Genomic DNA, 17,382 nt, shown 5'->3' with positions numbered 1-17,382 from the left:
ATATAAGGTATATATGAAGAAATCCAACAAAAGTAGTCCAAGATCTTCATGAAGAAAATTGTGAAATGTATTTGAAGCACATGAAAAAAGACCTAAAATAAACAGAGATAAAGATTAAGGACAAAAGCTTGTGTCTGCTGCACGTTTTCTCAGCCCAGCTGCACTGTCACCAGAACCATGAAGAAGAAATGCTCCTAGGTAGCAAATCAACCCTGTCAGTGATTCAATCTAACTGCCCCGAATGCCACCCTTGTTGTTGTTTTCACCCATATCTGTAAAACTTGAGCCTGACTCTACAAATTTTGGATGTATTTCCTTTTTTATTTTTTTAAGTAAAATTAATTACATAAAATGTAAAAACTAAGTAAGTTAAAAACCATCTAAAAATATCAGAACTTATAATGACCGGGCATGGTGGCTCATGCTTGTAATCCTAGCACTTTGGGAGGCCAAAGCGGGCAGATCCCTTGAGGTCAGGAGTTCAAGACCAGCCTGGCCAACATAGTGAAACCCTGTCTCTACTAAAAATACAAAAATTAGCCAGAAATAGCTTGAACCTGGGGGGCAGAGCTTGCACTCACGCCACTGCACTCCACCCTGGGTGACAGAGCAAGGCTTGTCTCAAAAAAATAAAATAAAATAAGAGATATGACAAATACCTCATTTTAATGGTTCAGTCATTAAAGCAGGTAACTGATACAGATCTAAATAAGCCAGCAGCGTAGTCTCTGAGACAGGCAAAATTCTAAGTCAGTAGAGAAAGAGTGGGCTTTAATAAGTAGCTTTGTGACAATCACCTTCTCATTTTGAAAACTGATATTATTTATCCCTACCTCAAACCATAAACTCTGGGCTTAAAAGCACAACTTAGAAGTATAGAAAAAATTTTAATGACTTTGTAAGTAAGGAAAAATGTCTTTGAAACAAGTTTCAAAAAACGCACATATAACACTGACATGGCATTTACTCTGTTTAAGAAAGTATTATAATGATTTTACATTTATTAACTAATTTAATCTTCACAAAACTCCTAAGACGTAGGTACTACTGCTTCCATTTTTCAGATAGGAAAAGCTATGCACAAGTGAGATCTTAACTAACTTGCTCACGGTCAGACAGCAAGGAAGGGATAGAGCTGGGATGTGAACCCAGGCTACCTGGCTGTAGATCTGTGTTTTTGCGTACCATACCATCCTACCTGTTACAAATTTAAACTTCTGTACTGTACAGTGAAAACTACAAGACAAATGTGGGAGAAGCCTAGGACTAGCAGAATATATTTCCAGCACACATGAATATTTAAAAATGCCTACAAGGCCAGGCACGGTGGCTCACGCCTGTAATCCCAGCACTTTGAAAGGCCAAGGCAGGTAGATCACCTGAGGTCAGGAGTTCAAGACCAGCCTGGCTAACATGGTGAAACCCCATTTCTACTAAAAATACAAAAAATTAGCTGGGTGTGGAGGCACCCGCCTGTAATCCTAAGTACTTGGGAGGCTGAGGCTGGAGAATCGCTTGAACCCAGGAGGAGGAGGTTGCAGTGGGCCAAGATGGCACCACTGCACTCCAGCTTGGGCAACAAGAGCGAAACTCCATCTCAAAAATAAAAATAAAAATAAAAATAAAATGCCTACAAATGAACTTAAGACAAAAAGCAAACTGAAAAGTGGTCAAAGGCAGTAAGAGGCAATTCACTGAAGAAGAATTTGAAAGGTCAACCAACACATGAAAAATGTTAAATCGCATCAAAAATCAGGGAAACAAAAATTAAAACAAAGAAATACCATCTCACATGCACTAGACTGGCAAAAACTAAGCCTGATGACACCAAGAATGTAAAGAATCTAGAACTCGTGTATAAGTAGAAATATGAATTGTTGTAGCCACTTCATGTAACAAATTAACAATACCTAGGAAAATTAAAAATATGTATCCTTTACTACCCCAGCAATTCTGTTTCTAGGTTAATCCCCAGGAGAACACCTATGTCCCCAACTAGACATATACCAGGATTCTGCCACAGCCTTGTTTGTTACAGTAAAAAATTAAAAACATTTGCAAACATCATGACTAGGGAATTCATAGACTCTAGTGTGATCACACAATAGAATACAAATGACTTTTATCTATTTCTATTAAATTGACAAATTTCAAAAATGTAAAGAAAATCCAACAAGTTGCATAAATACAGATAAAACATATCATTTATATAAATTTTCAAACACAAAAAACAATACTGTATGTTATTTGTAGATGATTAATGTATGTAATATATGACACTGTCATGCATATTCATGGAAATGACAGATCTTGATTTCAGGACAGTGACTACCCTTTGAGAGGGGAAAATGGGAAAGGGACTGGAGAGTAGGCCTTTAGTTATAGAGTAACATTTAACTTCTTAAAAGAGAGACTAGCTGGGTTCAGTGGCTGAGGCAGATCGCTTGAGCCCAGGAATGCTGGGCTGTAGTGCGTTGTGACTGCACCTGGGAATAGCCACTGCACTCCAGCCTGGGCAACATAGAGAACCCTCATCTCAAAAGAGAGAGAGAAAAAAAAAAAAAAACACTGGCATACGTGAAATTTATAAAGCCAGTGAGTTCAGAGGGGTCTACCGCATTATTTCCTGCACATATGAAATTTCCTAATTAAAACTAGCCTTGAAAAATGTAACAACCCCCTTCTTACTAAGTCACCAATTCTAAATTCTTCTGCTTTGCTTTCCTCTGTAAATTAGTCCAACTTTTCCTCATCCAGCCTTAGCTCCCACGATCTCCCAAACCCAGCTACTTAAATCTAGACATTCTCACTTCTCTCTCAAATATTTCACATCAATTCCCATCTATGTATATTCAAGTGCAGTCCACATTCCCTTCTATAATTTGTTCCTATTTAGGAAAGAGGAGGTTTGGGAATGAAGGTGGTATACAACTGAAGGCAACAGACAGTAAGTTGCTGATTCTCCACATGTTTATAACAGAAGGCAATGCTCTAGGTTCATCACACTCAGATGGTCTCAAATGTGAACCAAGACACTGCCCTACCCCATTTTCATGCCCAACTCCTAGGTGCACATACGCATACACATGCACATGCAAATACACATTCTCATTTGTAAGGGCCATTCCCAAAGGTAAAAGAAAACATAGATTCAACTGTCTAATCCAAAACAAATTTTGCACTTATTACAGCAACAGTGAAACTGTACATCATAAACTTGTTTGTGCTAACCAATTTTCTAATAAACAACCAAAAGTATGTTGGATTTGTTCATTTAGAAAGTCAAAAACAATGTGTCTTCTTGTGTATGACTGGTGTTTCTAACACATTATTTTAAAAATCCCCCAAATACCCAAGTTAACTTTTAAAATTATAACACCTAAAGATTTATAATATGCCTCTAATAAGATCTGATTATCAGTGTATCTTTAACTTTACTAAAAAGGAGACTTTTAAAGATAATAATAAAACAATTTATTTCTCAGTAGTGATAATTATTTGTTATGGTTGGTTTGTAACTGTGAAGAGAATAAGACTATATGAGGTCTTCCAAACCAGTGATCTAAAAATTGTTGATTCAAATAGTTAACTCTAACTGCATAATTAAAAAGCCTAAGTTTGTCACTAGAACTTGCTAGACAAAGGGACTCCAAAGAATCTTTTGTTCTATTATAACAGTTTCCTTATGAAATCAACTGTAATAGAAAGTAAATGTACACCTATGACAAACCGTTTCCTTCCCTTTGGGAGATAGAATGCTAATAAAAAAGGAATTATGCAGCATCTGTTAATTCATTGCTAGTAATGTTTATATAAGCAAGGAAGCACCAACCTTTCCCGTTTTCTCTTTAAGACAAAGACGAATCATATTAAAAGAGTTTTAAAAAGAGAACTAAAGGAGCTGTAATGGAAAAGGTACACCAAAGCAAGATCATAACACTGGTCATAAAAAGTGTGTCTAAAACTAGCATTTCTTCCTCAAGTAAACCCCAAGAGAAAGTGGCAATGGCAAAACTACAAGTGTACATGTGAATAGAGTCTTGGGGTTTACTTGAGGAAGAAATGCCAGGCCAGGCACAGTGGCTCATGCCTGTAACCCTAGCACTTTGGGATGCCAGGGAAGGAGGATTGCTTGAACCCAGGTAGTTTGAAACCAACCTAGGAAACATGGCGAGACCTCGTCTCTACCAAAAGAATAAAAAAATTAGCCAGGTGCAGTGGCAACCAGCTGTGGTCCCAGCTACTTGGGAGACTGACTCAGGATAGCTTCAGCCTAGGAGGTCAAGGTTGCAGGGAGCTGTGTTCATGCCACTGCACTCCAGCCTGGGCAACAGAACAAGACCTTGTCTCAGAAAGAAAGAAAGAAATTTTTAGCCAGTGCTCACAGCACAAACACAGAACACCACAGCACAGGTGGGGCGTAGTGGTTCACATCTATAATCCTAGCACTTTGGGAGGCTCAGGAGTTTGGAGACCAGCCTGAGCAACACAGCAAGACCTTGTTTCAAAACAAAAACAAAAAAGAGAGAGAGAGAGGACACCACGGCACTGAAGTACCTGGCTAGAGATCCTAATCTGTTCCTTTCATTTTATAGGTGAGGAGTAATGTGACTTTTTTTCTCCCTATAGAACTGCATCATAGTGCCTAGGAATATATTTAAGAAATTTTTTACACTGAGATGTGATATTAAAGACACTATTATAATGCATAAGAAATTGTAGTTCCTGCTTTATAGGCATATCAACAGGTATTTGAATAGCATTTCTTTAATTTACTTCCTATGAGATTTGGTCACACAGTGATGTGTTAAGCACCAGTAATGCCCTCCACTCATATGACCTTTCCATTAGTTAACTACAAAATGTTAAGCTTATTCTTTTTGTGCTTTTTTACTTTTATCTGATTCAGAAATGTTGTCACATACACGTACATTCACATACAAGCAGAAGAGCACACTGTGTGTTGCCTAGAATAGAAGAACAAGAAATTCTACTTGGAATTAAGAAACTTAATATATTTGAGATCACTCTAGCAAACAGCATTGTTTTAACATTAAGCAACAAGTGTTTATGTATCTTTCGGATTGATATATACAATAATGCTATTAAAGAACAAAGAGAACCAGTCGCGGTGACTCACACCTTTAATCCCAGCACTTTGGGAGGCCGAGGCGGGCAGATCACAAGGTCAGTAGTTCGAAACCAGCCTGGCCAGCATGGTGAAACCCTGTCTCTACTAAAAATACAAAAAGAAAAAAAAGGCCGGGCGCGGTGGCTCAAGCCTGTAATCCCAGCACTTTGGGAGGCCGAGACGGGCGGATCATGAGGTCAGGAGATCGAGACCATCCTGGCTAATACGGTGAAACCCCGTCTCTACTTAAAAAAAATACAAAAAAAAACTAGCCGGGCGACGAGGCGGGCGCCTGTAGTCCCAGCTACTCGGGAGGCTGAGACAGGAGAATGGCGTGAACCCGGGAGGCGGAGCTTGCAGTGAGCTGAGATCCAGCCACTGCACTCTAGCCTGGGCGGCAGAGCAAGACTCCATCTCAAAAAAAAAAAAAAAAAAAAAAAAAAAAAAAAAAAAAAAAAAAGAAAAAAAAAATTAGCCGGGCTTGGTGGCGCATGCCGGTAATCCCAGCTACTCAGGAGGCTGAGACAGGAAAATCACTTGAACTTGGCAGGCAGAGATTGCAGTGAGCTGAGATCGCGCCACTGTATTCCAGCCTGGCAACAGAATGAGACTCTGCCTCAAAAAAATAAATAAATAAAAATAAAAATAAAGAACAAAGAAAGATATATGCATAATGTTCTTTATAATCCAGTATATGCAGGTGTTGAAATATTAAACCACTATACTAAGCCTTGCAGATGATGAAGAAATTGCTAGGATACGCTGGAATTAAGAATAGAAGAACTGGGAAAGCTGCTGCCCAGAAGAAGAATGACCTCTGTCTTAGACATGTGTTGTTTTTGCAACCTAACACATATATTTCCAGTATGACCCTTAATGACTGGCCCCTCTGACCATCAGCAGCAGCAGACACACAAAATTCTGGCCTACCAATCATGGTTGCCCATCCTTCTATCAACAGTGATTGATCCAAGGGATGGATCCATAAGCCAACAGGGTCAATAGGTATGTCCTGTAAGATCGGTAAAGGAATATTGAAAGGAAAAAACAACAGGTTCGTCTGACCTAGCAAGCTATAAGGACAACATTGATTCTGCCAGTGGCCATCATGTACAGGGAAAGATCTAGCCCCCAAAAGAAACCAAGCAGAGGCAAGCTACGCTGAAAAGCAGATGAAAGGGGCGAGCGACTTCTGAGTCCCTTGATCCCGCAAAACCTTATGACCCAACTATTGGATGTCCCAGTTATATGAGCCAATATGATTGTTTCAAGAACATCTATAACCCATGAAGTATCCTGATTAATACAAGCTTCACCTTGTGTTTATCACAATTTTTTAATACCTGAAAATTTGCACTGACCCTATTTACCTTCACCATTGAGACCACCTTCCTTACCAACCCCAAATCTAAATTCTCACCTTGTCAATAAGTTTTTAAAACCATGAGCACTCCCTTTTAGCTGAAAAGACATCCCGAAAGCTTCTTACTCTGCCATCAAAAGAAGAATGGAATCAATGAGCCAGAGGAATGTCCCATCTTTTTTCTACAAATACCCTCCTTGGTGTTCCTAAATTTAACACCAATGTAAGTTTTACCACTGAGCAGGTCCGTGGTTGCCTGCAGACTTAGGAGGGGGGTTTAGGGGTGGGAAAAAGGGATTTCAAAGAAGGATGAGGAGATTTTCAGGGGTCTTGAATGTGGTCATGGGTTCACAGGTGTATACATATGCCAAAACTTACCAAATGCTACACTTTAAGTATATTCACCTTAATGTGTCAATATTTCAATAGATCTGTTTCCCCCAAAAGACAAAGCTTTACAAGGAAAGCCATTTTAGACCATCTTCTGCCTGGCATGGAACAATTCATGGTACCTAGAGCTTTGTATGTAATTTGGTGGCATGCCAAGTACAGTTGGGCAGGAAAGCTGACGGAGACTGGGCCCGTGACAATATGCTTGAATTGTGCACATGCCCTGGGTTACCTGGGTCTTGACTTCTTTTTCCATGAAAATAATAAATCTTACCATTTTAAGCAGTGATAGCTGGGTTTCTATTACTTTGGGCTAAACTCTATTCCTAACATTGTGGTCTTTGTTTTAAAGCCAATCAGATCAGGTCACTTCTACACTGGCTGTCCTTTGTTTCTGATCTCAAGATGAAGTCCATACTCCAAGGCTGACAAATCCCAAGATGTGAAGGGCCTGGATTATCGCCCGAGGTTATTCACTAGCCACCATTCCTCCTCCCAGCCATCCTTGGAATTCTTCTGATGGGCCTTCTACACTTTAAGCGCCAGACAATCAAGGCCCAAGTTATCTTATATTCCTAGCACCTGGCTAAGACTGTGAAGCAGAAGAGGTGCTCAAAACATGCTGTTGAATGAAAGAGCATATGATATTGCTCATTACCCTTTCAGGACAAGGAAATGCTAATTCTCCAATCTATAAAATATTTGGAGGGGAAGAAAGTCAGTCTAATGATGTTCCATATTATTCTCTGTCTACGTAACCTTCAATCTTTCATCAAATATCCACCACATTTCAAAAACAAGATGAAAAGGCAGATTTTAATATTGTGAAAACAACTACCTTTTTTTTGAGTATCAAAATTCTTCCGAGGTAAGTGAATTGCTTTGAGGATGAAAGAATTTAAAACATTTGAAAAAGCCAGATTAGATGTTGTAAATTATTCAAAAATGTTTTGTTAGCACTAAAGCAAGAGAGAAGTTATGACGGTAGTGGAAGGCAAGCAAATTTAAAACAGCAGTAAGATACAGAAGGACTCTACCAACAAAACGTAATATGGCATCCATAGACATGTAAAGAAAACAAAGGTAGCCAGGTTCAATGGCTCACATCTGTAATCTCAGTACTTTGGGAAGCCAATGCAAGAGGATTGCTTGAGGTCAGGAGTTCAAGACCAGCCTGGGCAACAGAGCAAGACCTGTCTCTACAAAAAAAAATTTTTTAATTAGCTGAGTAGGGTAGAGTATGCCTGTAGTTCTAGCTACTCAGAAGGAGAGAAGGTGAGAGGATTGCTTGAGCCAGGGGTTCAAGGCTGCAGTAAGCTATCATCACACACTGCACACCAGCCTTGGTGACAGAGTGAGACCTTGCCCCTAAAAAAAGAAAACAAAGCCCCAGACTATCTTCCTCAATATGCCTCAATACTCACAATGAGGAATTACGTGTGAATACTGAACTCTCTTCTGAACTTCTGCTTAATGTGGAAAACTAAAGAGCAATTCAGAAAAGATCAAGCACGTGTTTCTACGATGCCAAACATCTGGATGGAAATGTGAAAACTCTATAAATAATCTAGATTTTCCTAAATAGCCAGACACTGAGTGTTGAAGCCAAAACCTCAGTTCTTTGATTGCTTTATGAACATTCTTCAAATAACACAGAAAGCCTGAAGTGCTCTTGCAAATATTTTTCTTCATTATGGTTCTCTATGATGCCATTGCTTTTATACTTACTAAACAAAAAATACAAAGTATATGGAAATTATATAAAGCTAACTGAAAGTAAGGGACCTCCACTTGTCACTTTCCAAGGGTAACTAGTTGAGGTGACTTCCACAGCTGCCAACAAAGTTCCAACCCCACCCTATCACTTCCTTCTTTGGAGCATTTCTGGGAGTCAAGAAATGAAGTATGGGTAGAAGAACCCTGTACTGATTCCTGCATTCAATTAATTAAATGCCAACCACATGCCAGGGCTGTGGCGGGCATGCAGGAAAGCCAGAATGACTGGGACATGGCCTTTATTGTTCAGAGGATTATAAGAAAAATAAAACGGTAATTGCTCTTTTCAATGACTTCTTCACTGACAAATTCAGGAACCAACTCTTGGTCCCCATCTCCTTGAAAGGGTTTGCACTTGACTTCTGAGACACCAACCTCTCTGCAATTTTCCTCCTACCTGACTGGCCAGTCCTTTTCAGGCTCCCTTGCTGAATGTTCCTCATCTCCTGCATCTCTTGATGTATGAACGGCACTGCTTCAATCCATGGACCACTGCCCTTCTCTATCTACTCTCACTAACTTGTTGATTTCATCCAGTCCCAACTCTTTAAATGGCTCCCTGAACTTAAATCTCCAGAAAGTCCTCTCCTCTGAATGACAGTGTGGTTACTATAAGTGCTACCTGACATTTCCACTTGGGTTTCTTTGGCATTGCATCTAATACTGAATCCTCTAATTCATCCCAAAGCCTGCTCCACCTACCATCTTCTCCATCCTAGTTAATGGCAAATCTATCCTGCCAGTTCCTTGAGCCACAAATCATAAGTAATCTGTGACTTGTCTCTTTCAGTAAATCAGGTCGCCCTACCTCCAAAACAGTCTCAGAATCTATTTCTTTTAATTTTGTTGCCACCATACTAATCCAAGCCTCCATCATCTCATGCGCAAATTATAGCAATAGCCTTGTAACTAGCCTCAATGCTCCCACCTGTGCCATCTATAATCTATTCTTAACTCAAGAGTCATATAGCCTTTTATATAAAAATCAGACTATATCAGCCCTCAAGCCTAAACATACCATTGGCTCCCTATTTCACTTGGTATAAAAGCTCATGTCCCTATAGTGCTCTCCTGGGTCCACCCATTACTTCTCTGACCTCATTTCCTACACTGCACTGCCTGCTTGCTCTGTCACACTCATATTTGACTCATCTGTCCCTTGCATAAACCAGCAATACTCCTCCTGGCCAGGCACACAGTTGCTCACACCTGTAATCCAAGCACTCTGGGAGGTCAAGGTGGGAGGATTGCTTGAGGCCAGGTGTTCAACGCTAGCCCGGACAACACAGACCCTGTCTCTACAAAATAAGTTTTTAAAATTAGCCAGCCATGGTAGCACATGCCTGTAGTCCCAGATACTCGGTAGGCTGATGTGGGAGGATCACTTGAGCCCAGGAGACAGCTCTCCGGCAGTGACCTGAGATCATGCCACTGCGTAACAGAGCAATACCCTATCTCAAAAAAAAAGAAAGAAAAGAAAAAAAAAAGAAGCAGAAATATTCTTCCATCAGGATCTTTTCAAAGACCATTTCCTCTACCTGAAACACTTTTCCCAGATAACTGTTCTTCATCTCCTTTAAGCCTTTTGATACAGTTTGGATATTTTTCTCCTCTAAATCTCATGTTGAAATGTAATCCCCAATGTTGGAGGTAGGGCCTGGTGGGAGGTGATTCGTAGGGGTGGATTCCCCATGAATGGTTTGGCACCATCCCCTCAGTGATAAGTGAACTCTCCCTCTGAGTTCACGTGAGATCTGGTTGTTTAAAAGTGTTTGAAAAGTGTTTGGCACCTCCCCCTCCCTCTCCCCATGTGACACAGAGGCTTCCGTTCCCCTTCCGCCATGATTGTAAGCTTCCTGGGGCCCTCACCAGAAGTAGATGCCAGCACTACGTTTCCTGCAGAACCATGAGCCAATTAAAGTTCTTTTCTTTATCCAGTCTCAGGTATTTCTTTATAGCAATGCAAGAACAGTTTAACACCTTTCTTACACTGTTTTCTTTCTACACAGGCCAAGCATGACCACCACATGTGAAGCTGTGTACCCATCCTCCCACATCCACTCCACTGCCCCACCCATCGTTCCTTTTACTCTGCTTTATTTTTCTCCATAGCACTTATTTCCCTTCTAATATGATATATAATTTACTTACTTATTTATCATCTGTCTGCCCCCATAAACGTAAACTCCATGAAGGCAAGCCATTGGGGTTTCGTTCACTGCTATTGATGCTCAATTAATATTCATGATTACAATAAAGAACAGAAAGAAAATAACTTGGGCACATCTTATACTTACATTAGACTCCCAAATAACCCCAACCAGTTACAATTATAATACAATGTTACAGGAAGTTTATTTATTCAAGAGAAAGGGTAGAGGAAATCCACAGACATGTTTGAAAGGTTGGCCAAGAATGGGAAAAAAAGAGGATATTACAAGAAATATCCAATTCTACAGTGGATAAATAAAAGTAATTCCTACTTAATATTACTACTTTTTAACCTAATGCTAACTTTCATGCTTTAAAATATTTAGCTGTGCTTCTGCATTTAATCTTGATCACTACAGGCTAAAAGAAACAAAACATTGTTTTGTATGCGTTTTCTTTACGCAAGTTTTACCTGTGAAGAATAGCTGGAAAGAAACAGCCAAGTCTATAAATTCAGCAAAATTCAACTTTTTCCACCTGAAGCTGTAACAACTTAATTTTATTTCTATTACACATCTAAAGCATTTGTATACTACCTGATTTTATCCGTACACAGCTTCATGAGGGAAGACTGAAAAATATCATCACCAATTTATACATGAAGAAACTGAAATTCAAAGTAAGCTGTTTGTCTAGTAATAGAGTTGGAAAAGTTTCAGTTTTCTTCATAAATCCAGTGATCTTTCTTCCCATAATTTGTATGCACATATTTTTTTATCTAACAGATTAAAAAAAAAAAAACAGAATTTTCTTCCCATAAATTGTATGGTCATAATTTTTTATCTAATAGACACGGCACACTTTATCTACCATAAAATGCATCCCAAGCTGGCAGCAGTGACTCATGCCTATAATCCCAGCACTTTGGGAGGCCGAGGCGGGGGGGATCACCTGAGGTCAGGAGTTCGAGACCAGCCTGGCCAACATGGCGAAACTCTGTCTCCACTAAAAATAGAAAAAATAAGCTGGACATGGTGGCGGGCACCTGTAATCCCAGCTACTCAGGAGGCTGAGGCAGGAGAATCGCTGGAATCCAGGAGGCGGAGGTTGCAGTGAGCTGAGATTGCACCACTGTACTCCAGCCTGGGCAACAAGAGCGAAACTCCATCTCAAAAATAAAAATAAAAACAATAAAATGCATCCCAATTTCAGAGATGATAAAAATATAAATTAATGTGTTTTCAAAATAATGTAATTCGGTATAATTTTTATGCTGCATGAGAATTTTTCTCAAAACAACCAAAAGTATAAGGAAAAAGCATCATGATAAAGAGAAAGAAACAAACATGGACAGACTTTAGAAGAATGAACGAACACACACAGGAGAAACAAAACAGAAACTTCTGAAATTTCCCTCCTGAATTTAAAACCGGCAGGGCAACTCTTAAAAAGTCCCAGTAAATAGACGCTTGGTCATATTTTTCAGTTGGGCTCTATTTAACAAAGTCAGCTACCTTTTTTCTGGTTGGGTGTTTTCAATAGAGCCTTCTTCTCTGGTTAAGAAGCACAAGGAGACATATTACAAAGCTTCAAAATATTACATATTTTCATACAAAATTTATTTCATATTTTCTAAAATTTCCCACAAATTGCTAAGCATAATTTTCAAAAGTTTTTTCACTATTTGTCAAACTCTTTTCGGCCTAAAATATTCCTATAAACTATTAAAATTAAGTCATTTTCCCAAATAGTTTTCATTTTTATGTATATCCTAAATGGTATCAAAAAGACCCACACACTATTTCTACATTTCCTTGATTCAATCACACCTCCTTTATTCCCCCTACTTCTCTAACCCACAAATATCTCCCACATTCCTAAATTGTATGGTGCCTAAAGTCAGTATATTCCTTATACGCCATTTAATTTTCCCACTCCATATCTCTCATCTAGATCCTGTCTTCAGAGTGCATTTGCCTTTATAGGTATTTATTCCCCACAGTTCTCAAAAGAGTGCACACAGTAGGCAAATGTTTATTGACTGAATACAACTCCTGAAAACGTGTAGAAAAGGGAGTAAATAAAAACGAGGCTTCATAAAAGCATATTGATTTTTAAGCCCTGTTTGGTTTGCTGCTGTATTTCCAAACTGAGAATAGAGCCTGGCACACAGTAGGCACTCAAGCATTTGTTGAATGAAGAAACTGAAAGTTTCTTTAAATGCAGGAAGTTCTGAGGAAGTCATTCTCTTAGAATGCCGTGAAGGTGAATTCGGGAATGTAGCTTCCCCCTTTTCTTCTATATTTACAAATTGTTAACACATACTACACTAATTTAAGCTTGCCCAGTACTGGCGATCCTATTAACTAAAATAATCAAGCCATGAACAACAACAAAAATCAATTGCTAACATTCTGCCAGCCAGGCGCTCTGGCTCATGCCTGTAATCCCAGCACTTTGGGAGGCCAAGGCAGGTGGATCACCTGAGGTCAGGAGTTCAACACCAGCCTGGTCAACATTGTGAAAGCCTGTCTCTACTAATAATCAAAAAATTAGCTAGGCATGGTGGTGCACGCCTATAATCCCAGTTACTCAGGAGGCTGAGGCAGGAGAATCGCTTGAACCCAGAAGGCAGAGGTTGCAGTGAGCCAAGATCATGCCACTGTACTCCAGCCTGGGCAACAGAGCAGACCCCATCTTAAAAAAAAAAAAAAAAAAAAAAAAAAAAAAAAAAAAAAACATTCTGCCTAGTGATCACATTTCCTTGTTTGGGACTTGCAACTTGTTTTTAGTGACATGCTTTCTGAGCTGACCATGAACGTGGCACAAATCTCAGGCTCATTAGCAAGCTACCAGAGCATGCGGACACTTCAGCTGATAGAGTCCAAAGTTCCTCGAGAAAATGCTTCAACACAGCAGTGATGATGCTTCAGGCAGCCATGGTTTTTGCACCTGCTGTTCCCATATGCAATCCTGGTTTAATCAACACTTTTAGAAATGACCTCAAATGTAATCCTATAGTGTTGAGCACATTTTAGAGACAGTGACCAGGGTGGGATTAGAACCTACAAAGAGTGTTTCTATTCATGACTTATAAAGAAATGTCTCCCAAATCTTCAGGCTCAAACCATCCCCAACTGTCTCACATTTTTTTCATCTTAAAATGTTGAGAAAGAGATCAGGGGAGAAATAGAAGCTAAATAATGGCCATAGCACATTTTCAGCATCTATCTAAGACTTGATCCACCTTACCTGTCACTTGCCTCCACTTTAAACTGCTACATTTATTTAAGCCTATTTACAATGTAAAAGAACCAAGTAGTCACTAATTCATTTCAAGAAATGTCCCTTTGTCTAAAAAGTCTATGATTTAAAAGGGCTAGCCATTTTTATTGTCCTGTGAATTTCCAATTCATTAAGTTTTACTGCGCAGCTATTAAAACCAATAGAATACACACTTTGAAGGTCAATGATTTAGAATAGATATTAAATAGTCTTAATATGTCCCTTTAGAATCACCTTTCTTTTGCCTCACTTTCCTGATATACTCTAAATACAACTAAAAATGGTAAGTCTAGAAAGCAGTGGAACTTCATTTTTAAATAACTTGCCTTTCTAAAAAATATTACACATTAATTTATATAGACCCTTCAGTCAAGTAAGTATGCAAAGTAGACATTCCACTTTGTGTAAGCAGACACTACAAGATTAAGTGTCTGGCAAACAGACGACTAAATCATTGGCAGAAAAAAAAAACAGAACTCAGGGCACAAAATAAGGAATTTAAAGTTCTAAGCAGGCCATTCACATTGATTTAAAAAAATAAACAAAAACAAACAAACAAAAAAACTAGAGAACTGGTCAGCATTTACTTAATAAACAGCCACGGTGATAAGCATGCCTCAGGTTGATACAGATGAATTTTGATCTGAAACTTGACATGTGTCTCCAAGGAACTAACTGTATCACCAGGTGTTCTAAAATTTTTTCCCCCAAGTCTACTATTAATGGCCATGTTGACTATATTCTTACTAACTAGCCATAAAAGCGTACTCAATGCCTGTTTCTGTCTTGCCTTCAAAGCTTGCAATCATGTTCACATACAAAGGAAGAGTAATGGTAAAATGACCCAACCTCCTTCTCCTGTTGGTTACCACAAGGCAGCCTCTCTATTCCAAGGATGTAATCTAAGCTTGCACAGATGGCCTAGCTCTCTGCTAATGCACGGGTGCTGGGTTCGTTTTCAGGGTGGGTGCTGCAAAGCGCCAGGTATATTTATAGAAGGGAGCAAGACTACAATGGAGGGATGATGACAGAAGAGGAAGTTTCTTCCGCCTGGTAGAGGCAGCCTGTGGAAAGATCTGGATTCCACAGCCTAGGTTCCACTCCTGACTCGTCAACTACCAGCTATATAAACTTATTAAAACCTTTTTGGTCGTTTACCTTATGTATAAAATGTAGACAATGCCCCATTCCCTCTGAAGGTTGGCAGCATGATGAACGAACATTGTGTACGTAAAACCTGGGACGTGATAGGCATTCAATAAACGTTGATCTGTCCTGCCCATCCTTCTGTTCACCCAGAATTGCGCCTCAAAAAATCACAAAGATAGCCTGCAGCGTTAAAACTAAGAGGCCCAAGCTGGTTAGCAGGGAAAGAAACGACTTGGGTGGGGGCTCGCTTATTTCCTGGAGGACTTGGTTTAAAATGGAGTTAGGATATTATAGATCATGGACAAGACACGCAGAAAAAGCACCATGTACGAGCAAAACTGACAACAACAAAAAGACATCCCTTTACTGCGAGCACGAAACAAACTTCGGAAGCGGAGGGCATCCTGTGAACCTACTCAGTGGCCTCAGTTAAAATCCAGAGCTAACCCAGAGGCACACCAGCCATATGCCGCCTCGTCAGTTTCAGGCCACGCCATTCTGCAAAACTGTCCGCAAGCCCGGACCGCTCTCGCGCCTCCACGCCTGGCCCAGATGCGTTTGGATGCCAGAAGCGAGCGGCAGAAGGGTTGGGGTGGGAAAGCGGGGAGGTCCGGTTAAATGTTTGAAAAACAAGGCGGTGGGTGAGGGGGCGGGGGGGAGCAATGTGGCAGAGACGCGGCCAGCAAGCCTGAAAGACGGCGGCTTCACAATGAACGAAAGGAAGAGACTGCGACAAGCGCCGGCGCCCGGTCCCCGGCGGGGACGAATGGTGGGGACGGATGGTGAGGCCGGGGACGCGCAGAGCGTGGGAAGCCGGGAAGGGGGCGCGGGATGCAACGAGTGAGTCGCTGGCCAGACAGGGAAGCCAAAGAGCGCCCAAGCAGGTGCAAAACCCCCAAGCGGGCAGGAACGAACTGGGGATACTCACGGTGTAAAGCAGGTTGAGGGCGCACAGACAGTTCTTGGAACATGCGAAGCCCCCGCAAACCATCTTGGAAACTGTGGTTGCCGGCAGCTGCACGTAAATTCGACTCCCGCAGAGGTTCCCGGACAGCCGCTTTGTCCTTGCCTTTGGGGCCTGGCCCAGGAGGGGCAGCAGCGCAGACGTGGGTGGGCGACCGGGGCTGGGGCCTGGGGCTGCAATACGTGGGTTGCGCGCGGCGGTTCCGACCAGCTCTGGAACCTGCGGCCGCCGCAGCTGAATCGGAGCCGGAGCCCTAGCCCCGCCCAGCCCCTTCGTCTCGCCCCGCGCGCTGATTGGCCGCTGGCAGGGAACAAAGGTAGAAATATGCAAATAAATGCGCTCCGCCGGCCGGGATCCGGGAGGGGCGGAGCGGTCCCCGGGAGAGGGGGAAGGGGCCAAAGCAGTGTAGGAGGGAGCCCCAGGCCAGAACTGGTGTTGGCGGCCTCGGTGTGGTTTCCCCAGGAGCAGGTGAGGAGGGAGGGCGGGGCTCGGAGGAGATCCACGCTGGCAAGGAGAAATATGACAGCACCTCTGGATTCTTGGTCCTGGCAGATGACGTGGCACCATTTTGAATGAGATTTCAAAACTAAGCACCTGGTCTTGTTCAAGGAAGGAAGGCAGGAAGCAAGTAATGAATGAAAACATGTGAAAGATTTAAAAGAGAACGAAGTAGAGGGAAATGAAAGGGAGAAAAAAAGTGAAACAATTTTTTTAAAAAAGAATAAAATCCCTGCTTCTCTCAGAAAATAAGATATGTGCCCTATAATTGTGACCTGTGACAGGTCAGACGTATCCTATAAAGATTTGCAGAATACTAATAAACTTTATGAATACATGCATGCAAAGGAAAATCAAGAGAGGGAGAAGGTGGAGATGGTTAATGGGTACAAAAAAATAGAAACAATGAATAAGACCCACTATTTGACAGCACAATAAGGAGATAATCGTTAATAAGAACTTAATTGTGTATTTTTAAATAACTTAAAGAATGTAACTGGATTGTTTGTAACTCAAAGGATAAATGTTTGAGAGGATGGATACCCCGTTCTCCGTGATGTGCTTATTTCACATTGCATGCCTGTATCAAAACATCTCATGTACCCCGTAAATATATACACCTACTATGTGTCAACAAAAGGTTTTTAAAAAAAATTTTAAAAGAAAATCAAGAGA

The 17,382-nt window shown here is 40.8% G+C and overlaps 1 protein-coding gene across 1 annotated transcript in view; it reads right to left on the bottom strand.

The window, feature by feature from the left end:
- The window catches only part of TSPAN13 (tetraspanin 13), a 32,117-nt gene extending 15,619 nt beyond the window's left edge, over window positions 1–16,498 (bottom strand). Inside the window, exon 1 of the mRNA XM_010357664.2 lies at window positions 16,174–16,498. Within this exon, the coding sequence (XP_010355966.1) occupies window positions 16,174–16,236 (63 nt within the window). The 5' untranslated portion in view covers window positions 16,237–16,498. The remainder of the gene's footprint in view (window positions 1–16,173) is intronic.
- Window positions 16,499–17,382: the final 884 nt, after the last annotated feature.

The sequence above is a fragment of the Rhinopithecus roxellana genome, chromosome 6 (assembly GCF_007565055.1).
Source record: "Rhinopithecus roxellana isolate Shanxi Qingling chromosome 6, ASM756505v1, whole genome shotgun sequence".
In the NCBI taxonomy this organism is placed as follows: Eukaryota; Metazoa; Chordata; class Mammalia; order Primates; family Cercopithecidae; genus Rhinopithecus; species Rhinopithecus roxellana.
This window is presented reverse-complemented; position numbering and strand designations above follow the sequence as displayed.